Source organism: Ursus americanus, chromosome 25 (genome assembly GCF_024610735.1).
Source record: "Ursus americanus isolate L20-20 chromosome 25, mUrsAme1.1.p, whole genome shotgun sequence".
NCBI classification, from domain to species: domain Eukaryota; kingdom Metazoa; phylum Chordata; class Mammalia; order Carnivora; family Ursidae; genus Ursus; species Ursus americanus.
The window spans coordinates 21165958-21192056 of NC_142151.1; the positions used below are offsets into that span (position 1 = coordinate 21165958).

General features: G+C 37.1%; 2 protein-coding genes across 2 annotated transcripts in view; one reads left to right on the forward strand and one right to left on the reverse strand.

Moving 5' to 3' along the window:
- RECQL (RecQ like helicase) overlaps positions 1-12082 on the reverse strand; it is a 47200-nt gene extending 35118 nt beyond the window's left edge. Inside the window, exons 1-2 of the mRNA XM_045811849.2 lie at positions 11996-12082; positions 4966-5014 (exon numbers count right to left, since the gene is read on the reverse strand). Of these exons, the coding sequence (XP_045667805.2) occupies positions 4966-4981 (16 nt within the window). The 5' untranslated portion in view covers positions 4982-5014; positions 11996-12082. The remainder of the gene's footprint in view (positions 1-4965; positions 5015-11995) is intronic.
- Positions 12083-12220: 138 nt separating this feature from the next.
- On the forward strand, positions 12221-25480 carry GOLT1B (golgi transport 1B). Its single transcript, XM_045811871.2, has 5 exons — positions 12221-12379; positions 18125-18216; positions 19787-19965; positions 21097-21178; positions 23048-25480. The coding sequence occupies exons 1-5, from the start codon at positions 12355-12357 to the stop codon at positions 23084-23086; spliced, it is 417 nt and encodes a 138-aa protein (XP_045667827.1). The 5' UTR covers positions 12221-12354; the 3' UTR covers positions 23087-25480.
- Positions 25481-26099: the final 619 nt, after the last annotated feature.

Sequence of the window (26099 nt, forward strand, 5' to 3'; positions counted from 1 at the left end):
CTGTCCTCAAAGAACCCCTTATCTCCTGTAGATACCGGGCCGAGATTACTGAACACCAACGTTCTGCAGGTGGCTGAATTACAATGCAAATCAAATTCCCAGCCTCGCACAGACTCTTATGTCAAAGTTAGGGGACTGGTTAAAAAGAAGTGAGACTCTGCGATTGGGAAGGTAAAACATCTGTGCAGATTCCAATGAAGGAGGCAGGGGACCTTAACCCACTAAATTCTGTCAAGTCTCTCTTGCCCTTCCTCCTCTTTCTCAGACAGCTTCCCCCATCTGAATGCCTGTGGTGGTCTTGCCTCGAAAAGGATTGCTAAGCCCCCCTAAGAATCTGCCCTGCCACCTCTCAGTGCTTCAAGACCTAGGAAGCCCCAGAGAATGATGTACAAAAATGTGATGCATAAAAAAACATAAAACACACCAAGAGTTGCATTTGTCAATATATATAAGCATTCCTCATTTTATTGTGCTTTGCTTTACTGCGTTTTTTTTTTTTTTAAGATTTTATTTATTTATTTGACAGAGAGACAGCCAGCGAGAGAGGGAACACAGCAGGGGGAGTGGGAGAGGAAGAAGCAGGCTTTCCAGCAGAGCAGGGAACCCGATGCGGGGCTCGATCCCAGGACTTTGGGATCACGCCCTGAGCCGAAGGCAGACACTTAACCACTGAGCCACCCAGGTGCCCCCACTTTACTGCATTTTAAAGATATTGAACTTCTTAAGAAATTGAAAGTTTGCGGCAACCTGTGTTATGCTTGTCTGTGGGTGCCATTTTTCTAACAGTCTTTGTTCACTTCATGTCTCTATGTCACATTTTGGCAATTTTTTTCAATATCTGAAACATTTTCATTATTATTACAACTTTTATGGTAATCTGTGATCGGTACTCTTTATACTACTATTGTAATTGCTTTGGGGAACCACAAACTACACCTATATAGGACAGCAAACAATAAAAGAGGACCACCAACCAGCCATTCCCCAGTCTTTCCCATGGGTCTACCTATTTCCTTAGACACATCTATACAGAAATCAGGCCAGTTAAGCTACCCTACAATGGCCTCTAACTGTTCAAATGAAGGGAAGAGTTGCCTGTCTCTCATTTTAAATAAAAAACAAGAAGTGATTAAGCTTAGTGAGGAAGCCATGTCAAAAGCCAAGACAGGCTGAAAGCTAGGTCTCTTGAGTCAGTTAGCTGAGTTGTGAATCCAAGGGCAAGGTTCTGGAAGGAAATTAAAAATGCTACTCCAGTGAACACATGAAAGGTAAGAAAGCAAAACAGCCTTAATGCTGACATGGAGAGAGGTTTAGTAGTCTGGATAGAAGATCAAACCAGCCACAACATTCCCCTAAGCCAAAGCCTACTCTGGAGCAAGGCCCTAACTCTCTTCAATTCTATGAAGGCTCCAAAAGTTGAGGAAGGTGCAGAAGAAAAGTATGAAGCTAGGAGAGGTATACACTAAAGGAGGGGATTCAGAGGCTTCAGGAGATGGTAATGCTAGAGGAGATTATCAGGCAGACTGACCATCCACTCTCCTGCTGTCCCCCAGGAAGATCCAGAGGACACTCCCTTCACCAAAACTGAGAAATATATTCATGAGGGGGGTCCCTCTGGCATCCCTGAAGAGCTCTTAGAGGCTGTTCTCTGTGGCTGTAAGCTAGGAATGACAGTGGGGGAAGTACTGCCTTTGAACTAGACTAACTGAATCAATGAGAATGACGGATTCCAAGGTATGGTAGTTAATGGCAGCAATTCAGTTCACGACCAAAGAAAAGGTACATATGGTTACCATAATAGGCAAGAGAGCAGAAGTAGCAATCAGAATAGTCTGAACCGCAGAGAACTCAGATTACTTGATTTAAAAATTCCGAATACAAAGCCCTGATTCTAATAAACATAAGCCTGACTTGAATCACTACAAGTCACAGGCTTCAACCAGTTTCCAGAAATGAGTCAATTTATAGATCCAGAGTTCCTTGAATATAGTAGAGTTTGGAGCGCTTTAAGGAAGGACTCTCTTATACAACTAAAAATTTATGTAGTAAATCTTTACACTAGTGTTCTCCAGAGTAACTTATCAGGGTAATTGTGTACTAGGGAAAGGAAAATAACTTCTCAGAAATTATTGGACATTAACCTGAACTGATAGTTCCCGGACGACTAAAATGCCATGGTGATCTACCAGTCAGAACAGGGACTGGATTTATACAAGTCCCGTAACCAGTGCAGTGTTGCTCAGGTCCATCACACAGTGGGCTCAGGAGGTCTGCTAACCCATTCTGTGGTTATTTCCACAGTTCCAGATTGTATTATTAGAGCCAGGAGTGGCTCTCAGCAACTAACTGAATTCACATATTGGTCCCCTGGCCTATAAGTAAGCACTATTATGGAAAAAAAGACCAAGTGGAAGCCAATATAACTGCCCTTACCTACCAAAACAGTGAACAGCGCTGTTTGTCCCACAGACAGGATTCTTTTTTTTTTTTTTTTAGATTTTATTTATTTATTTATTTATTTGAGAGAGAGAGAGAGAGAGAGACAGCCAGCGAGAGAGGGAACACGGGCAGGGGGAGTGGGAGAGGAAGAAGCAGGCTCCCAGCAGAGGAGCCTGATGTGGGGCTCGATCCCAGGACTCTGGGATCACGCCCTGAGCCGAAGGCAGACGTTTAATGACTGAGCCACCCAGGCGCCCCACCACAGACAGGATTCTTGGGCTGAGGAATTGGGGTAGAAATGGGAGTGGCTCCTTTTACTATTACCTCCTAGTGACCCACTAGTGAAATGTTTGCTTCTCATCCCTGAAACTTTGAACTTTGCTGGTTTAGAGGTCTTAGCAAGGAAGGAAAGCTTCTGCCAGGGGAAAAAGCAATGGCTCCATTTAAATGGAAGTGGACTGCCTCTTGACTACTTTGAGTTTCTTACGCCAGTAAATCAACAGGCAAAGAAGAGGGTTACTGTACTGTCTGGGGTGAGTATTTCTCACTATTCAAGAGAAATAGGATTGTTGTGACACTACTGAAGTAAGGAGGAGTAGGTCTGAAATGTAGGGGATCCTCTAGGGTACCTTCTGGTATTCCCATGTCCCGTGATTAAAGTTAATGGAAAACTCAAAAGCCAAATACAAGCAAACTGCTAAGGCAAGTCCATACATTTGTGGTGAGATGAGGTGCCTGCTGAGCGCAAAGGAATAAGGAATGGGAAATTGAAGAAGATAGTTATAAAAAAACATCTAGTGACCACATGACCAGATGAGAAACAGGACTGTAATTACTATAAGCATTTCTTCCGTATTCTTTTGATGTTGGTGGTAGGTATGTATGTATGCATGTACGTAATTTTAGGTCCCTTTTCCTATTCTCCCAATGTCTAAAATAAAATGTTAATAGTAGCTGACTTCGTATCTCAGGATTTAAGTTAGAGGATTACCAAGATGGATGTGATTGAGCAAGAGGAGGAAGGAGCATCATCCAAAGACGAATAACAAGAATACGTGCCCCCTTTGGGGAGGGGATCGGCTATGTTTTGTTGGGCAGCCAAGATTTGGAGGGCAGAAATGAAACAGTGGGCTTATTTTCCAAATTTAAAAACGTTAGTGTAAGGTCAGGCCTGGTGACCTCACTGGCACAGGGCAGCACTGGGCCCACAACTCTGGCTGCTGCTAGATATCCTTGGGGAAAGAGCAGAGCTTGCAGATCCTCCAGACCCTGTTGGTTCTCCTTCAGCTTCTCTACATCCTCAGCCCAGCAGTATGCAACTCCATGGGCAAGTACACCAGCTCTTTGGCAGGTCTCCTGCATCATTCAAATTGGAGACTTTGAGGCAACGAAACTAATACAAGTTCTGTTAAGAAAAGGATTCATCGTCACAGGCTGCAGTTTGTTTTTGTATTCCTGATTAATGGATAGAATTGGGGAATATGTTGTACTCCTGAAACTAATATAACATATTAATTGTACTTCATTAAAAAATAATAAAAACTCTTTGCAGACTAAAAATATTTGTTGAAAAATAATACATCTATATATTACAGTATTCATTTGAGTAGAAGGATCTGGAGTGATTTATATTTTCTACTATGTGATTTCTTAGGTTCCTATAATTCTATCAAAAAAGTATCACGCCTTGGAACCCTTTTGCATTGCTGGTGGGAATGTAAAATGGAACAGTGAGTATGGAAAATAATATGGCAGTTCCTGAAAAATTAAACACAGAAATACCATGTGATTCAGCAATTCTACTTCTAGGTATATACCCAAAAGAACTGAAAACAGAATCAAACATGTTTGTATCCCAATGTTCATAGCAGCATTATTCACAATTGCCAAAAATGAAACCCAGAAGTCCACTCAAACTGATAAACAAAAGGTGATATATAATACATTATAATATTATTCAGCCTTAAAAAGAAAAATGTTACCAATGGATGAGTCTCATAGATATTATGCTAAGGGAAATAAGCCAGACACAAAAGGACAAAGACTGTATGAGTCCACTTACATGAGGTAGTCAAATTAGTCGAGTAGTCAAATTCATACTAACAGATTATGAACAGTGTTATCAGCAATTGATGGAAAGGCAGTAAGAGGGTGTTACTGTATAGTGGGCACAGAATTTCAGTTTGGAATGATGAAAAAGTTCTGGAGATGGATACTGGTGATGGCTGTACAATAATGTGAATTGTTGCCATTGAATTGTATACTTAAAATTAGTTAAAATGGTAAATTGTGGTACGTATGTCTTACCACAATAAAAAAACAACTCACAAAACATCATTTCAATAATTAGAATTTTTAAAACAAATACTTTTATAATTTATGTTTATTTTTATTAAGACTTTCCTGTTAGAGCAGTTTAAGGTTCACAGCAAAATTGAAAGTACAGAGAAAAACAATATTTTTTCAAAGAACATGCAATTAGAAACAAAACAGAATGTACTATAAAATGTAATCATTTCCACTAACCTGAAATGGATGCCATTCTAAAATTGGAGATCCAAACGTTTTTCTAAAACTGAAAGAAAAATCATAGCAATATTTTTTAAACCATACTAAATTGATAATGCCTAACCAACAATTTTTCACTACTAAGCATGAAAAATGTTACAAAATAAATTATATATTGTAGTGACTTTTATTTTTTTATTTTTTTTAATGTAGGCTCCATACCCAGTGTGGAACCCAACACGGGGCTTGAACTCACAATGCTACGATCAAGACTTGAGCTGAGATCGAATCAGATGCTCAATGGACTGAGCTACCCAGGCGCCCCTATTGTAGTGACTTAAAATAAGGACTACATGGTTATTCCCACATTGATTTTTATGGAGAATTCTCTAGATTTCAGAGAAGTGTCCAAAAATCACATAAATAAGTATAACATCAGTAACACTTAAATATCACATACAAAGTGATTGGCAAAAAAAAGCAAAGATTTAAGGCTAAACAGTGTTAGCACTTAATTACTGTATGATCTTAGCAAAGTTAAACAACCTGTTCCTCTTAGCCTCTTTCCTTATCTGTAAAATTGGGATGATAAAACCTACCTTATAAATAACAGATTCAAATCCCCCACATTAGGAAAATCCATCCACATAAATACTCGGATTAATCATTCAACTTTATTGAATACTTGCTTAAAAAATTACCATTTAGGTTCAACCTTAAAAGAGGAACTGGTTTTCTATAGAGGGATTAGATTTCAGGGCAGAACACGAAAAGGTCAGAAGTGGGGGAAACACACAGTACGCAATTAAGAAACTCTATAAATACCTCCGAATGACTAAAATTTAAAAGCACACATGAGCAAGTGGAAGGAGAGGAGGCTTGAGGGCAGGAACTTCTCACTATATAAGCTGCTTTACAACAATATACCTCTGAGCTTCCTTCCATGTTTTGGTTTGAATGCTCCTGGTTTGCAAACTGTCTTTTTGGTGTGTGCACAATAAACTTTTACTGATTACTACTTCAATGATTCATTGGTTTTACTTCTGTTATTTCTACACTTTTGACAATTTATGGTGTAAAAATGGGATCCAAAGAAGACAACCCCTCCCATAGTCCCCCTCAACTCTGAGGCCCCTACGGTGATGGAACCCATACAATCCACTGAGTTCACTGCTTTCTCAATAACCCTAGAGCCTGAAGGTAAGTCTCTCCTATATCTGAGCTCTGTTCTCTCCATTTTGAGCTGATTTTAATTTGTATACCTACATTTTTTTAAAAGATTTTATTTATTTATTTGTCAGAGAGAGAGAAAGAGAGAGCGCAAGCACAAGCAGGGAGAGCAGCAGGCAGAGGGAGAAGCAGGCTCCCCACTGAGCAAGGAGCCCAATGAGGGACTCAATCCCAAGACCCGGGGATCATGACCTGAGCCGCAGGCAGAGGCTTCAGCAACTGAGCCACCCAGATGCCCCTGCATGCCCAAATTTTATTTGTTGAAGCTTCTTGGTAAATCATCCTATTCTGTTCCAAAGGGAAGAGGGCAGGGAAACACATGGTTGGTTCCCTGTGTTTTAGAACAGCTTTTGGAAAACAGGGTCCCTCATAGTTAACTCTTAGGGAATCTAAAGGCAAAGATGGGTTCCACCTGGTCTATGGACCAGGATTTTGTGCCTTTTTGGAAAATGGGTGCACTTGTGGAACTGTAGTGGCCACTGTAGGGCAACTTTAACTTAGAGAAGCAGATCTTGAGCTATGCCTTTAACAAGAGAGGATTTCAAACCTCTCAGTGACAATGGAATGTATCCTTTGATTGATAAGCAGAAGCTTCTAAAAGACAAAATGACGGCAAAAATAGCTTTAAAAGACCCTTACAGGGGCGCCTAGGTGGCTCAGTCGGTTAAGCGTCTGCCCTCGGCTCAGGTCGTGATTCCAGGGTCCTGCGACTGAGTCCCGTATCCAGGTCCCTGCTCAGCAGAGAGCCTGCTTCTCCCTCTCCCTCTGCTGCTCCCCCTGTTTGTGCTCTCTCTCTCTGTCAAATAAATAAAATCTTTAAAAAAACAAAAACTAAAAAATAAAATGAAAGATCCTTACATCACGCAAACAAAAAAAACTTTACTGAAAAAACAACACTTTGCTATACAAGCAGTAACCTCAACTTAGTCCATCTGCCAGAAACACAATTTGGATCCAACTGTTTTTTTATATACAAGTGAGTTTTGCATTATTATGGCTATCAGCTCATGACCAAATTTTTTTAAACAAAAGCTATGAGATCTGTTTGCATCTATCTGTATGTTTATATAAGTCTATGTATGTACATTATAGATGTGTGATATTTTTCTAATTCTAGATGGTATTGCCACAACTAATGTGTAAGGAGCTCTATTTAATTGGCTTAAAGAAAAATAAGCACTTATAAAGTAAGTATTCTTGAAACCCTCAGAAACATAAAAACTAACCCAAATGTTTTTCAAGTTCACATGACCTAACATAACCTTTGAAAAGTAAAACCTAGTTTAAGTTTGTTGGCTTAATAAAAGCAAGCATGTCTTCAAAATCTGTCAACAAGAAAAATAATTTAGGATTATGGTTAGCGGTTTAATGTCAAGTCCAAGCATAATTGTTAAAAACAAATAATTTAAATAAATGTAAATAAAAGTTTGTACCAAGTTAAACTAAATAATGAATATTCATTGAATACTAAATCATTTCCAAATAAGATAATATACTGAATCATTAAAAACTAAACATAAGTTTACCTACTTTGGGCTTTTCTTCTGTACAGTACTGTAGTATTACTAATATTTTATTTAAGGAAACTAACTTTATTTAAACTTATACTGAAATAAAACTATACATTACTACCAAAAATGGGAAAAGGAAAAACCTGTCACTTGCTAGAAGTAAAACATAACCACACCTATAATTGTAATAAACATAAACCAATGATATTTTTGCCTGTTGGAGTTTGGAGCCTGGGGATTGTTCTTTTTGTTAAAATTAATCATTAGCAGGTACAAGAGAATTACTAAAGACATGCAACCTCAACTAATAATTTTTCCCTGAAGCTAATAAGGATTAAAAGAAAGTTAAAAAGGAAATAATTATTGCTATATGATTCAATATACTTTTTATCACGTCTGGGTGCCAACTAAAATTGACCTCAGCAAATCAGTGTTTTGGAAATGCCATTTAAATCCATTTAAGTTTACTCTCTGAATTGGTTCCTGTCATGGTTATCTATCAGTACTACTACACTGACTCAAATCTACCTGAGAACTCAAATGAACCATTAGAATGAATGGTTTTTACTAAGCACCTCCCTGGTACTACTATGCAAGGTTCTTATTTATGTTTGATTTCTACTTCCATTTGCATCACCTGCTACAAGGTAACCTAAATCTAGTTCTTCATCTTCTAGCAAAACTTTCTGAATAAAGTCAAGCTATGGCAACTATCCTTTCATTTATCAGAAATCACTATATTCTATTGGCACCTGCCAACATTTTTACCCTACCCTGGCTTGCTCATACAGCCTTGAAAGAGTCACTCAGGCTTTAGTAGCCTAGGATTCATCAGAACCACACCAACTTTTGGCTTTTTAAGTTTTTACAGAGAGACAAAAGGAACTATGTCCTTTGCCACATTAAAAACTATACTATAAAAAAATGTATGTCTCTAAAAAGTTTTTATAACTGTGTATTTATAAATTTGCCAGTCCACAATTGCTTACTTCTTGGTTTTTACTAGGAACTAAAATGTATAAGAATTCTAACTAATATATGTAATTAAAGCTACTAGAAATAAAAAGGACAAATGAAAACAACAGTACACTAAAAGCAGTTAAAGAAAATAGAACACGTTTTTTGGACAATATATGAAGAATACGGGTTTTGTTGTTGTTTTGGTAAGGGAAAAGGGAAAGTAATTTTGTCCGAAAGTAAAATGATAATTCCAGAATGAGAAAAGGAAAAAGATGAAATAAAAACTGTATGGATATAAAAAATTGTAGAGGGCGCCTGGGTGGCTCAGTCGGTTGAGCGTCTGCCTTTGGCTCAGGTCGTGATCCCAGGGTTCTGGGATCCAGTACCGCATAGGACTAGTGGGGAGTCTGCTTCTCCTCCCTCTGCCCCTCCCTCCTGCTCATGCTCTCTCTTTGTCTCTCAAATAAATAAATAAATAAATAAATAAATAAATAAATAAATAAAATTTTTAAAGAAAATTGTAGAAGGCTTATGGAAAAGGAATTGAGAAAGGAATTTTATGTGTGGTCTTGCTAAGACTCATGGATTTAAGTTTTTGCAAAACTATTCCTACAAAAGTGCTTCATCTCCAAAGAGATTCATGGAAAAGACTCTGACAAGTAGAGGTTTCTGTTAACTTTAAGATCATAACACTGAACTCGGTAAGAATTTCTAAAACTCTAGTGGAAAACTAATTCATAAAGTTATTAACCCAAGATGAAGCAGAACAAGAATTACAGAAAACTCAATGAAGATAATTATAATTTTTTATGACTTCACTTAAAACACTGATGGTTGTTCAGTGTTTTGTTTTCCAGATATAAAGGCTCGTTTTCTCTTCTCTTTTAAGCTATCTATAGCTTACGATTCAGTAAACCTACTTTTGCAATCAACAGTTGAAACATTTATCTTATTCTCCCTACCTGATCCTGCCAGAATTTAGAAACTCTTATTAAATATTCTTATATTATCTTTCTATTCTATATTCTATATATATTTCTATTCTATATATATATTTCATGATAATATATGTATTTATATAAGCTCAATCTGATCTCCTTGTAATAGGACACAATAGGATAAGTTCTTAGCATGGCTGCTTAGCCCAAAGAGCCTTGAAAAGTTCAATCTAAGATTCTTTTTTTTCTTTTTAAGATTCTTTATGAAAAGTTCCAGCAAAGCAGATTTAAAAGAGCCTATATGATCACTATTTTTGCTGCACTTATGTAAATAATCAGGCCAAATTTATTGAAACTAGTCTCAATCTGCAAATAAATTAGTCTAACTGTAGTTATCTTGATAGAAATGGGATGATTATAGAGAAAAACTGTTTCAGTAATACACCTTTGTGGATATCAGATTCTATTGCTGTTAACTGTCCTTAAGGTTTTATTTTCCACTTATAAACTGGACTGGATCCTGAATTCTAGTTTCCTCCAACATTTGGCTAGAACTCTCCAAACCAACATTTTCAATTTCCTCCCACTCTTCTGACTTGGAATCACTATGAAAACCAAACGGCCCTTTTCACAAAGCCATGCAAGCTAAAGCTGGACAACTGGATATAAACTTCAGAGAAACCACCAAAAGAGCTCATGTGAGGACAATCTGCCCGTGCTCAGCAAGATCAGCAGAGATATTCAAACTGCAAACCAGGAAAATCTGTCAGATTGTCACTCTTGCCCTCACTCCATCTAAAGATAATTCGAGCCCAACATCTAGAAATTTTCTCTATTGGCTTCTCTCCAAACTCAAGACACTGAATTTATAATTTTCTTGAATATTAATCTTTTTCTTTTGTTTCCATAGAAATATCTCTCATTAAATTATGTGACTGTCCATACATCTCACACCATATAGAGGCCGAATTTAGACGGAAATTCACCTGCTACTCTGTCTCCTAAAACAAAACATCCTCACCTTCATCCAGGCCTAAGTCATCACGAAGATGTGATTGTTAATACAACATGTTATGCCTATGTAAATACCTTTTAAAAAATTGAAACCCAGTTGATTTATTTAGTTGGTTAAATGTTGGCACCTGGGAATCTCCTCTGGAAATTTTTCAATCCTTGGTTATTGTTCTCCTTAAATCATATTTACCTCTCTAATGTGCTGCATACTCTCAAGGTTTTTAAAGACCTGTCAGCAGCCACTCACAGGCCAAATGGCATCCATGAGGATCAGACAACTGGATGAAATCAACAATAATCACATAAATGATGAAGATGGTGACTACAGGGCTTGAGCCTGATGACTCAACTAATGGCAACAGCAAAAATGTGATTCTTCAGCCTGGGTACATCAACAGAGGAAACTGAAAATAATACTATACTGGTTGATCAGAATAACCAAAAGGGGATAATCGTTAAAATAAAAAGCAAACCAGTCTTGAAAACTCCCTGAGCAGACAAAACCAGTTTAGTCAAACAAAGCTCAACTGAGCTTATTTTGTGAGACTAACTTGACCCAGATAATTTCCTGTTTATGCCTCCAGAAATCATAAGCAAAACAAACTGTTTCCCAAGGTTGATATGAAGTAACCACTAACCAATTCCCTGTCACTTAAGAAAATGTTAATATTCTAATTACTGTGAAGAAAAAATAATCACTGACTTCTTACTACATAAGTCGCTTTGTAAAAATATACCCAAGAGCCTCATTCCCGTTTTGGCTTTAATGCTCCTGGTTCCACTGTTGTCTCTTTGGTGGGTGCACAATAAACTTTTACTTTTAAATTACGACTTCAGTGATTCTTTGATTTTCCTTCTGCTATTTCTGAACTTTTGACAGCACCCACAATAAATATTTCACGGGGTCACAGCCAGTCATTGATACTGGAGTAAACACCTCTGAGGTACCACAGGCTAAATCAGACACACAACCCCCTCTCCCTGCCACCTGCGTTTAGAAAACAATAGCAATTTAATAATACCCTCCACTACGCTTATGCGTCCTCCGACGGTGGATGCCTATATACAGACTTTGGTAACCAAAGCTTCCTGCATGGAAAAGGCTGGAGATAAAAAGAGAGGGGTAGGCAGTCCGACGTGCCCCTAAAGGACCAAGTTCCATCAGAGATGGGCGAGCATTAACGTCCGTTTCTCTCCTGCCAATATATTGGTGAACGGAAGTGATCCGCGATAGACCGGCCTCACCCTCAGGAAGGAAAAGAAAAAATTAGCCCTTTCAAAGCAGATGTACCCCAGAACCTCTCTCCAAGGGGTTAAAGAACCCCTTCACCCCACCCCAGCCCAGCTGCCTCGCTCTCCGACCTCAAAGTGCTGGCCCTCAGGAGCACTACTTACAGTTTTCAGGCGCTCTCCAATGAAAACTTCCCGCCACCAGTCTTTCCTTTTTCTTCAGCTGCGAGCATCCGCCCTTCCGGTTAGGTCTCCTCAACCAATTGCAAGTAACACACTTCTCTAATTGGTGAAGGGGTGTGGCCACTACGTGCGTCATCGAACAAGACTATGGGTTACTGGTTGATATTGGGTGCGGGCTTAGCCAATGGGAAGCGGTCTGAAGCTGGGGTCGGTGTGGCTGCGTGTTTCCGGAAGACGTGGCGGATCTCCCCTGGGCTGTTTCCCGGCTTCTTTTCTCCCGACTTTGCTTCACGCCCTGGGCGCCCCGAGGTGCTGTAGCCGCTGCCCTCACTACTGCAGCGATGATCTCCTTAACAGACACCCAGAGTAAGTACTCTCCCGGAATCCCCGCCTGGATCCTCGCACACCCGTTGCTCGAGCTCGTCTTCGCCTGCCCGCCCGCCCCTCTGTCCGGGTCAATGAATGAAGCTCGGCGTTGGGGGCGGCGGCCTGCGGGACGGAGCTAGGGATGCGGGACCAGAAGAGCTGCCTTGAGGGGGCGGGAGCTGGATTTGCAGTGGCAGACCCGGCTTGGGAGGAGGGTCAGTGGGATCTGGGGAGACGCCCGATCTGGGGAGGGGGAAGTCTTTGCTGAGTGTCTGTCTTGCACCAGGGTCTCACTGCTCTCACTCCCAGTGAGATGGGCGCTTTGTTCCTGCAGATGGCCACAAGAGAAAGTTTGATGCGCGGTGCCCGTGGGGATGTTGGTGCACACGACAAACTTGGGGTCGTCTACAAGTTACTGGCCGGTTGTTCGGGAGGCGGTATTTTAAGTGTCATCTATTACAGGTTTTGGTTGTGTTTTTGTTTTTTTAAAATATGCTTACACTTAAATATCTTGAGTATTTCGCCTTTTGGCACCTCTGGAAACGACCTTCCAAAGATTCCTTGAAATGATTTCACTTTTCTACCACCTAATGTTTCCATAGTAGTAAAAAGCCACCTTGTGTTCAGTTAAACGATTTCTTTCCTTAATGTTGTATATTGTGCTTTGTGACTTGTTTTATTATTTTAGCATCTCTTTCTGCCTACCACAGAGTTCTCCAAGGCCTAGCTTGTGTCTTAAAGTTAACATTGCTGTTTCCTTTTCTTTCATTTTAAACACTACTACTTCTCCACCTTTTTGTCAGCCTTAATCATTTTAGTATTTACTTGTCTGCCCAACCGTGTAGGTCCTATCTTTTAGTGGTCATGATAGTCTTTTTGTGTCACTTTGCTTTATCCGTTATGATCATTTCTTATTCTGCTTAACTTATTTTGATTTTCAAGATTTTAAGAACTAAACTGTCCATTAAAAATAGAATTTCATTTTAAATGCCCTACTTTAAAGTGGAGTCTTAAGGTTTGGGTTGAAGTCATGGTTGACTTGAACTTCAGAGAACTTACAAGGTCTCCTGTATACACCTTCACCCCAGTCAGGCTCTTCTCCTTCCTGTGGTTGGATGTGTCTGCACCTTGGAGCCACCTGCACTGGCCCAGGAAGAGTGCCCGTTTTGTTCTGTTGGCCTGTTCTGATCAGAAGACACATAAAGTCCTTTTTTTTTTTTTTTTTACTGTTATAACAGAAACTAGCAATTGTATAAAGGCACCTTCTTTCATTTTACCAAGTGCTTTCATATAAATCATTACACTGAATTTTTATAAGAGCCCTATAAGGCAGGGAGAAGTATATCTCTTTTATAAATTAAAAGAGGCTCAAAAGAAATTCAGTGTGTGGTCATAAGGAAAGTGACAGAAAGAAGGCTCGATCTCGGGTCTGCTGGCTCAGAAACCTTTGTGTTCACTATATCCTACTAGCATCTAAGAAAACTGGTTATAAACTTTACTTGAGATCTGTCTTAGAATGATGTGGTTCTTTCATAGCAAGAGTAGATACAGCAGTAGATATTTATCATAGAATTATGCATTGATTTTTTTTTTTTGAGAGAGAGATTGTGTAGGATATTTAGAGTTGCTGCCTTTGTGGTGTTGTGGTGTAGTGTTCTGTTCCTCTTGATTGAAACCCAAACTTAAAATTAGGTTGTCTAAGAAAATTAGAATTGTATACCTAAATTGCTAAAATTTATTTCTAATCCTACTAATTAGAGAAAGTGCTTATCTCTATGCAGCTTTTCTAACTGTGAAGTATTATTACTTCTCCTTTCTGAGTCTGATTATTACATAGATTAAAAGTATGAACTATGAGAAACAAACTGAGGACTTCAGAGGTGAGGTGGGTGGGGGAATGGGATAGACCGGTGATGGGTAGTAAGGAGGGCACGTATTGCATGGTGCACTGGGTGTTATACACAACTAATGAATCATCGAGCCTTACATCGGAAACCGGGGATGTACTGTATGGTGACTAACATAATATAATAAAAAATCATTTAAAAAAAAAAAGTATGAACTATAAATCCTCTGCATAGAGATTTTCTTCTATTGAAGACTTCTTATAGGGACAGGTGCCTGATTTACATTCTTCCACAATCTTGAACAAGGAGATTGGGTTAGAATATGGGCAGAACAGGGAGCATTCTCCTTCATTAAATTGATGAAGAAGATGAAATTATATTCTTCGTTGCTCATTTGCCATTTGTTTTTGGTAGGACAGTGGATTGAAATACAAAATTGTTAGTGAACCAAAAGTTCTTTGGATTTCAAATGGTGTGTGTGTGTGTGTGTTGTGTGTGTGTGTGTGTGTGTGTGTGTGTGTGTGTGTGTTTAACTGCAGAAATTGGCCATCATTCAAGTGATTTGCCAAGATTATTCTGGGATTCTGATTCTGGGAGAGGGTGACCAAGCACTGAACAGAATAAAAAGCAATTCATGATTGTTTTAAGGGGTTCTATAATAGCACTGGCCCCACCTGTTCTCTATAAAAACACAAGATTTATTGAGGGGTACAGAGTTGGGTAGTTCCCATGCTCTAGATCTTTACTTCATTATGTCACGTTGCCTGAAATTCTACCATAATGTTCAGTTGAGTTGTTCAACTTGGTTGATATTCAGTTGAATTCTTTATTATGAAATTTTCTATTTTTTAAAATGCATAGTAGGAAAGAGAAAGCTAATATTAAAATTTTCAACAAGATATCAAAATGCTAACAGTGATTGCTATTGGATTAAGCATCTTTCCTTGTAAAATTTCCACAAAAAGTTTTTTTCATTTTAGACAAATTTTATTAAACTGCTTTTATCAGATTGTTCTTTAAAAGAAAAAAAACTCACATATGTATGCAAGAGGAATGCAGGTTTGATAGTTGCATCAGAGAAAGATAAATTTATTTTACTGGGTATGATTCTGGTGGTGAGCAGGCAGCTCTGTTTAGGGCTTTCTTAACCAGAGGGCTTATGAATGCATAGGCACAGGAAAGATGGGCATTCGGGAGATGAGAAAGGGCACAGTGAGGCCAGTGGGAGACTTCTGGCCCATTTAGACCGAGAAATACTTGGCAACATCATCCCAGTGCCAGTTCTGGCAGATATGTTACAGGCAACTGTCTCCTCCTGGGCTTACACTGGATGAAACAGTACAAGTGTTTTGGTGCCCATTTTACATTTGTAAGCTGCGGAGTCCAAAAACTGAGTTTGAATTCTAGCCTGACTCCCCACAACCACCACTCTTCCTGCCCAACAGCCTGTGCGCCCCCCCTCCCACACACACATACATTTGCTGATTCTGTGAGCAAGGATAAGTTACAAATCTCCAAGTCTGAAATATGGGGCTGGTGCTACTTTTCACCTCACAGTTTGTTAAAGGAATTACAACATATTTGTATAAACATTTCAGTGAATGTGAAACCATATCCAGATACCGTCTTTTTTCACTGCAGTCAATTTTTAATACTTCTACTAACACCTACTTAGTTGTTAGATAACAAACTAATCCTATTAAACTTGAGTCACCTAAAGATGCTTCCCCCCAGAAGTTCAGAATGCTCCAGTGCCCCATGAGTTTCATTTAATCAAACATATTTAACCTGGGGGAAAAAAAATCCTGTAGGAAGCAGTATGATATAATAGTTAAGCACAGGTACTAAGTTCAAATGCTTAACCAGAAGTGTGACTCTAGGCAAACAAAGTTGTTTCTTTAAACCTCAATTTCCTCCATCTCTAAAACGATGTAATCACACCTACCTGGGAGTAGTATGGGAAGAACTAAGTTATTTAAGGTATGTAAAGCACCCCATAATGGCAAATTCTCAGTACATAGTAGGTGTGCTTCCATATAATTTCCTTTCTGATGAACAAACATCTCAAAATTTGGGGGACACCTGGGTGGCCCAGTCCCTTAAGCATCCAACTCTTGATTTCGGCTCAGGTCATGATCTCAGGGTCATGAGATCGAGCCCTACATCGGGCTCCCCACTCAGCTCAGAGCCTGCTTCGGATTCTTTGCCTCTCCCTCTGCCTCTGCCCCTCCTCCTACCTACACTGCCTCCCTCCTCCAATAAATAAAATCTTGAAAAAAAGTCTCAAAATTTTTATGTAATCATTAGGATAATTTATGAAAAGGTAGAAATTAGTCCTATTCAAATCACTCACTGCCAGTGACTAAATCCTAACTACTAAACAGTCATACAATGGAATTTTGCTCGTTTTGCCCATATTTTCTTCTAGGAGATTATGTCTGACGGCTAAACAGTTATTTTGGTCAATTTTCTTAACGGATTTAAGCATGAAAGCATTAGCCTCTCATTTTCATAGGATTCTGTGTCTGTGGAATACACTTATCAGTATATTTATATACCAGTACCTGAATTCTTTTAGACTGTCTTTGGGGAAAAAAAGGTAGTTGGAATGAAAGACAGTAGTTGACTGTAAATTGAGGAGGTGGGGGGGTGTAGAAAAATATATGAAAGAAGTTTTCAATTCATCAGAACGTTTTACAAGGCTCAAAAATTTTTTTAAGTAGCTGTGACCTAGACTTTGGCTTTTTGGAGCCAAGGCCAAAAAGTTAAGTAACAGATCAGAAATCATTAATAGTGTATTTAAAATTGGGTTTCCAAAAATATGGTGGTTTCTGCTCTGTTTCATTATTTCATGCAGATAGTATATGTCTGGGTAAAATAAGGATTGGTAAGTATTTCCTGAAAGCAAAACTAAAATGATCAAAGAGGTGACTTAGTGGCTTATGCTTTTAGCATTACCAGAAAAGGACAACTGTAATCTTAGAAAATTAAGAATCCTCAAAGTAAAAAGATAAGACCAAGAGAACATAAAGGTAATGAAATTGTTAGTTTTATGTAAGGATGAACTTAAACTTCAATGCTTACACTTTGTTCACCATGCACTCAGTACCTAGAAGAGATGCTGGCATTTAGGAGTTGATCAACAGTCCTTTGTTTTTGAATGAAAAGAGTAAAACCCCAGCATATTAATATTAAGTAAAACTGTTCTTTGAAACTTTTGGAGAGCTGATACTAAGCCTTATACACTAAGTGTGTGAATGGATTCATGGTTTAGATAAATTATAGAAGATAAATCTGTATCATCAAGAAGTTAAAAGTGGTGCCTGACCTCCTGAAAATTAACTTTTGAAGAGTCAATGATGTGATTCTCCAGATATTGCCCTTGTGAGAAGCAGTGTATCACGGAGTGAAGTATATTGTGCTGACCTATGGTAGTATTTGCACTGGGTTAAGGAATGAATTTAAGAGGTGAAGGAAGTAACTGTAAATATTGTGCGTATAAATAATAGTCCTAGAATATGAAAGGAGATAAATAGTAAAAGAAAACCCATATATTTATGTCTGATGCCAGAAGGGTTCTTGGGAGGCAAAAAATATATAATCAAATATTTAGAATCCTGATTATCTTTCTCTATCATGTGTATGTTTATGAGAAGTGCTATCTCTCATATAAGGGTTAGAGATTTCCATTTAGATTTTAAATTTTGAAGTTATTTGCTGATGTTAGTTTAATCTATTATGGATCTTAACGAATGTCATAAAGTTAACCTGCAATGTTGGGGACCTATTTTCTTATATCAGCCAAAAGAAAAACTGAAAAATTTTCTTACTTAGCTTATCAGGATCTTAATGTAACTTTTATTTTTCTCTATCCTTAACTATATAACTTTTATTGCAGAAATTGGAATGGGATTAACAGGATTTGGAGTGTTTTTCCTGTTCTTTGGAATGATTCTTTTTTTTGACAAAGCACTACTGGCTATTGGAAATGTGAGTTTTTCAACATATATTTTAACTAAATTCATAAGGTAACTTTAATTACAAATGAATTATTGCCTGCTATTAAATTTGGGGGGAGATAATTCATTGTTACTCATGTAAAGATTCCTATTATCTTCTCTGTTTATATCAGAAATAAAACCTGTTTAGGGCGTTTGGGTGGCTCAGTCTATTAAGCACCTGCCTTCTGCTCAGGTCAAGATCTCAGGTTCCTGGGATAGAACGTGCTACTCCCTCTCACTCTGCCTGCTCCTCCCCCTGCTTGTGCTCTCTCTCTGTCATATAAATAAAATCTTTAAAAAAAAAAAAAAAGTCTGTTTAAATAAAAGGTAAACACTTAAAGAGGTTTTTGAATGACTACTCTGTTGAGTGTTTGATATGTAATATACAATAGATTGAATCAAGGCTACCTTTAGATAGGAGTTCAAAATAGATGACTTGGTAGACCCCATGTCTTGTTAAATTTGTTAATATGTTTGACTTAAAACATGTGACTTGAAACATTTGGTTCAGTAGCATAAGATAAACAGATTTTTAAAAACCATTTAAACCTCTTAATACATCTGTATATTAGCAGTCGACTTGCTGAGAAAGGTGCGTGAATTGTTTATTTGGAATGTGTACTTTGTTGTCCATGTGTGAAGGTTGTGCAAGAGTTCTAGAAATAAATCATAACCCTTTAAGAAGATAACAAAGTTACTGAATAATACTAAATATCTTTGAAGTCTGTACAACCATAGGCTTTTAATTGGAAATTAGAAAATATAAAGGTTAACAAAACTATTCAAAATTGGTATTTTAATTAATATAAATAGCATTGCTGTCTGAGAATATGAAGCTTAACCATTAGGCTCAATCAATACTTGTGTGAAAAATCTTTCATTAAAGAGAGTTATGAAGAAAGGCAAGTATTGGAACTAAAACCTGGGGGAAAAGCAAGCTTTTAATAGATGACCATTTCTTGCTCACTATCTGAAAACATACAAAATATATGTATATTTGAGAACATACGGCTTTATTTTTATTTCTGCTGCCACCAGATATTCTGGGATTAGTAAGACTAGAATCCTCTTCCTGGCTTTGTGTGGTTTCTTCTATTGCTTGGCCATGTCAGTATTCCTCCCACCCATAGGAACTCCTGTAGCCCGTGGCGAAGTGTGCACAACCAGGAGTACTTCCGGGTGACATGTTTATGGGCAGCCTTCCTCTTTTGCCCAGTCACTCCTCTGCTTAACTAAAGCCCTCTCCATCTCGCTTACCTGGGAGGACCACTGCATATGCACATGCCCATTAGTAACATCTCATCTTTCGTTGGTTCTCTTTTTCTCCATTTAATCAAGAAAGAAGAGGATGAGAAGCGTGGAATCCAACTCCAGCTTTCGCATGCTTAGCCCACTCCTTGATTCTGCCTTTTGGCATGCATCATAGTTTCCTCCAGCCAGTTGCCCCTACAAAGAGCCAGATGTGCTGCTTTTTATTATATTTAGCTTTGACCTTGCTTTTCAAATTTATACAGTGTGTTTAACTACTTCTTCTATCTCACATTTTCTTTCTCTTCTAGGTTTTATTTGTGGCCGGCTTGGCTTTTGTCATTGGTTTAGAAAGAACATTCAGATTCTTCTTCCAAAAACATAAAATGAAAGCTACAGGATTTTTCCTGGGTGGAGTATTTGTAGTCCTTATTGGTTGGCCTTTGATAGGCATGATCTTTGAAATTTATGGATTCTTTCTCTTGTTCAGGTAAGGCAATTATTTTATTTTACTTTTTCTCTTTCAATATACCAGTATGTCAAATAAGTAATTATTACAAAAACCCAGATATTTGCATCAGCATGAGTACAAAGATCATAATTTTCTCAAATGGATTTTTGTTTGCATTGAATCTTTTATTGAATCTCTTATTAGATAATTCAGTCAACTATAAAAATGTTTATTAAATGTAGGTGACTGCCAGTAGGTTCATTATCTTATACTTTCAACTCAATAAAATTGGTTTTATTGGGATTTTAAGGCACTTCACTATTTTTAGCAACTAAACAGTAATATGTATATACATACAACATTTTAATACATAGAACCATAGATACTGCATAGTTACTGCCACTTGATGACAGTTCTTTTAGTACATACACATATTAGAAAATTTTGTACTGAGGGGCGCCTGGGTGGCACAGCGGTTAAGCGTCTGCCTTCGGCTCAGGGCGTGGTCCCGGCGTTACGGTATCGAGCCCCACATCAGGCTCCTCCGCTATGAGCCTGCTTCTTCCTCTCCCACTCCCCCTGCTTGTGTTCCCTCTCTCACTGGCTGTCTCTATCTCTGTCAAATAAATAAAATCTTTAAAAAAAAAAGAAAAGAAAAAGGAAAAAAAAGAAAATTTTGTACTGAATACGCTATGATAGATTTTGAACAGTCACTATTTTACAAATGCTAGTTACTAAGTGAATAAACAATAGTATTTTCTGTGAGAAAATACCTTTAAATAAGGTTGGTTTAATTATTCAAGAAATGTATATCCTTTGTCTTCTATCTGCCAAACACTGTATTATGCACAGGAGACATAAAACTAAATTAAGTGTCAAATCTGCTGTAGAGAATCTCTCATTTCTGATACGGAAATAGACTGTAAAGATACCAGCAGGATATAGTAGTAATGTGTTACAGGTGTATAAGCAAAACACTATGGGAGTATAATTAAGAATGAGATCAAATCCCGGAGAGGTAAGAAACATTACCACTGAACGTAACATTTGAAATTTGAAGTCTCTAAGACATTCAGAATTTTAACTGGATCCTTTCTTTTTACTTGGTTAGCAATTGATTTTTGTAATAAATCTGTAAGTTCTGAGAATACTTTTTCTCCTTCTTCCTAGGGGTTTCTTTCCTGTGGTCATTGGCTTTATTAGAAGAGTGCCAGTCCTTGGATCTCTCTTGAATTTACCTGGAATTAGATCAGTAAGTTATCATGTATTAAAAATAAAATGTTTAAACCATCTTTGATGCTCTTTACTTCTAGAAATACAAGTAATTGATACTTGATTAATTGATAAGTTTTTTATTATGACATAAATTGTTACATCATGGTTGTAGATCATAGTTATCATGAATACCAGAGAAAATAATCATTGCTAACTGTAAAAAACCTGAAATTTTGTTTCACTATATCCATTTTTAATATTCTTGATTTTTTTTTTTAAATTAACTCTGATTGTTATGCTATGCTACCTTTCTCTTTGAGAGTTCAAGGCACTTTTCAATTAACTTTTATATGATTTCTAATTTTAGAAGCCATTAGGTAAAAAGGACATCATTATTTCTAATAAATATTTTCTTTCTTAGACTGTATCGCCAAATAGCATGCGTTAAGACAATTAAATCAAGCACAATTATACTGGAAGTCAGATGATAAAATTCTGTTCCCACCTCTCTCCACAATTTGAATGATCTCATAAGATCTGTTCTTCCAAGATGGGCCATCAACTTCCTAAAGTTGTTTACAGACGTTTGTAGATGTTTCTAGAGAGATGATCCATAGCACTTATGGGTTTCTCAGAGAGCTAAAGGATGTCTTACCCACTGAAGAATGGGTTTTGCTGTAAGACAAAAATCTCATTTCCAACCTCAAGTCAATTTTACAGTCAGAATTCTAAATATTTGAAGTTCCCCTTAGAGAGGGAATGTTGTGCTTTCTCTCCACCTAAGTTTATCTTAAAATCCTAATGAATCTATGGAACTTTCAAAGCAGTGACGCACCAATCACCTATTTATAATAATATAAAATGTTGGGATGTGGGCTTATAGGAGGTATGTCCAGATTTCATTTACATTAATCTCCAAACTCATACTGTAGTTAATGTTGTTTTTACTTAGAATGGCTTTTGAATTTACCGAAACTTCTAGTTACACAGTTGTAATCATTATTCACGTCCTTAATTTAAGGATTCTTCAGTATTTGCATAAATGGACACCCAATGCTGTAAATTATGTTTCCTATTATTATTACTTCATTGTAATAAATGGTTCAGTAAAAATGTGAATAGTGAAATGAAAGGAAGGGTTAAATGATTGCTAGATTTTGGTAGTGTTATGACCACCTGGGTTACATAACTTTTAATATCTCCACTAATTATTTTGTTTCAATATTTGCATCACCATCTGGAATGCTGAAGAAGGCCCAGTTGCTTTACATTTGGGGTGGAGTAGCCAAAGTAAATAACCACTTACATTAACGTGTGTTAAAATTTATATTCAGTAACTATAAATTTATGCTTGCCTCATTACATCTATTTTTAATGTCATTGCCACTTTCAGTCTGAAGTCCAGAATACACATTTAAAGTATTTTTAGTCAATAGCTGTTGTTAATTATTGAACTTAATGGAGTTAAATCTGTTTGTTCAAAGACTACATAGGCCCTGAAGAGATCCTCAGTAATGGTCAGTTGAAATATCTTATTGGGTTCATTAATGCATGAATGGCTGACATTTCAGCTTTTTATTTTTTTTATTTTTTTGTTAAGCTAGCAGTGTTAACTTCATTTTATCCAATTGTTTTATTCATTGTGTTGCATTTCTCGTGTTGCACCCTTAAAGTCATATGCATAACATGTCATGCAAAAACAACCTTAGCAAAGAAAATTTTTTATACACATTTACGTGTCAGGAGATTGTGGTGAGTAGTACTGAATTAACCATTGTCAGTCACACCTTAAATTTCCACAAATCTTATAAAGCTGGGTTTTTAAATCAACGTTTAAAATATTGATATAATGTGTTTATAATGCCATGGGCTTTCTCTTAATTACCTGTTTTTCTTCTCCTTGCAGTTTGTAGATAAAGTTGGAGAAAGCAACAATATGGTATAACAACAAGTGAATTGAAGACTCATTTAAAATATTGTATTATTTATAAAATCCTTTGAAGAATATTCAGCACAAAATTAAATTACATGAAATAGCTTGTAATGTTCTTTACAGAAGTTTAAAACGTATAGTCTACAAAGTACCAATAGCAGTTAACAAAGAGGCAATGAGAACAGGCTTCTAATCAAGTGATCTAAGAAGTCAGCAAGCAAACTAAAGGAGATGAATCTATGTTACAATACTTATTGAAACTCTTGAAGGCGATTTTTATTGTTTATCCTCAATGTGCGAAACACAGCCATCCTTGGAGAACTGTGGGGCCTGTTTCTTTTCTTCTTATTTTGAAGGCACAGGAGGACCCGTAGGCATTTGCTTTTTAGAAATATCCACTGGAATGGCAAAAGTATTTCCAGTTGCACTGTGTGTCTGAAAGTGATGCATGAGTTAGATTGGATTATGTCATTTAATGTATTAAAACCAAGGAAAACCCAGTTTTGATGTAAGAATCACTTTTTTTTTGTAAACATATGGTTAAAATAAAACATTTGTGGTTCTTCTGATTCTTAATATTTTAAAGCCAGATGAAAATCTGAACTAGATATTCACTGTCAGAATACGCAAGGGTCATTCATTATAACTAAACACTCCAGAACTACTCATACTTCTTGAGAATCTGACTTAATTATCTGTGTCCTTCGTTACATGTAAGCATCTAACAAAAACCATGAAGTAGTCTGTTACATGCCGTGTTTCATTGAGTAGTCTTATTTACGATACCAAGCAATGCAAACCAAATGGATTTTTCCGTCATGGTGTAGTTTTTCTTTCTTTTTTGTTTTATTTTTTTTATTTGAGTAGTGATTTTATCATTTTGCTTTTCATAAATTAAATAACTTGATAACGTTTACTTCAAGATGTAACAAGGTTAAACTTATATATGTCAAGGGCTTTTCATATAAAGCTGAGTTTTCCTTTTTTTTTAGCTTTTTCCTAACATAAAAATCAATATGCATGATGAATGCTTCATAAGATCACTCTTCGTCTTGAGTTCATGGAGAAAATATCAGAATTCACATGCTAAAGGTAGTTTACTGTAATTAAATGGGCTATAGTTTCTTAACATGACACTAAAAAAATGTGTTTTTTTTTTTCTACCATTGATGCTTGACTGGCAGGAAGAAATAGTGGCCATTTCTTCATTAGTGTTTTCCGAGGTGGCATCTTTTCTGGTAGATGTAAGAACACATTTCAACAGCCATAGTACTATTTATTTTACCACTAATGATTGCACTGTTTACCTTTTTTTTAACAGTTGCAGAGCTTTTTAACGCACAAAATCATAACTGAAATTTGTGATTTTTATTTACAAACATGTCTACAAAATATATCACAGCTTATGTTATTTTTAGTTAAATCTTGATGCACAGAGAACTCCATCCTTGCTTGTCTAAAGAAGGAAAGACTTGGTATATAGTTTAATGGTTCGGTATTGTGGATTACTGTCTTTTGGTACTGGCATTTGACTTATGACATAATCTGTGAAACTAGATGATGTTGACAAAAATGAGACTCCTACCTCAATAGTTCATGGAATAATAAGAGACCTAGTGTTGTGTCTAATGTTCTTCAAAAAAGTAATATCCTCATTTGGAGAGTGTCAAATATATACATATTTTGGGGGTCAACTTATACAAGTTACCCTGTAGGACTCTTATACATATTTTTGACTGATCCATATTATTTTCAGTGGCTAGATAATTCTATCTTTTTAGAACAAGAACTGTATCTGTTAATGTAAGGAACATCTGTATTATTTAACTCCTTTGTAGACATGAATTTCTATCAAAATGTTCTTTGCACTGTAACAGATCTCTTTTTCAAAATCTTACTTCAGAAGCGTTATTAGAAGTTGTGTAAAGGATTTGATAATCTCCCAGTCCTTAGTAAGATTGAGAGGCTGGAGCAGTTTTCAGAGTCCACAGTTAATTTCAAATGTGAGTTCGGGACTACTTGGCAGCATTGTATATTTCTTCTCAGAACCACTGATGAGGCTCTATTTTTAAACATATTAGTCTTCTGACAGAAAGCACTGTACATTATATTGTTTCTTCCTTTCCAAAATTAGCCTTCTGTCTTTGTGACAAAAATACTTTGATTATTGCTGTAACGATGGAGGAAAAGTTCTAATACTACATAGCCTTAAGTGTACCTGGCATTGTTCAAATGAATTTTCTGTAACAGAAACATACTTGCAATGTTTTTCTTTTCCCCTTATAAATTGTAATTTCTGGAATACTGCTGCTTTAAAAAGTCTCACAGTCAGATTATATGATCTAACAATTGAATATTGTAAATACACTTGTCTTACCTCTCAATAAAAGGGTACTTTTCTATTAATTGGTGGTTGTCTTAGCTCGGGCTGCTATAACAAGTTCTGTAGGCTGGGCGGCTTAAACAGACACTTATTTCTCACAGTTGTGGATGCTGGGAAGTCCAAAAAGAAGGTGAGGGTAGATTCAATTATTGGTGAGGACCCTCTTTGTGGCTTGCAGACAACTGCCTTCTTGCTGCATCCTCATATGGCAGAGAGAGCTTCAGTCTCTTCGTTTTATAAGGACACCAATCCCATCATGGGGTGGGGGGTGGGGAGTTCATCTTCAATACCTCATCTAAACCTGATTGCGTCCCCAAAGCCCCACCTCCAAATACCCCTCATATTGGTGGTTAGGGTTTCAACATATGAATTTGGGGAAGATACATACTCAGTCCTTAACCGTGGTCAAATGTATCTTTATAATGAAATTCTAAAAATTAGTTTAGCATTGCACAATAGCTCACCTCATTTTTTTAAATTAGCCTTATACGCAGTTTTCTTTTTTTTTTTTTTAAATGGTCATCACATTTTCCATTTCCAAATTGTTTAAATATAATCATAAATAGGGGCGCCTGGGTGGCACAGCGGTTAAGTGTCTGCCTTCGGCTCAGGGCGTGATCCCGGCGTTATGGGATCGAGCCC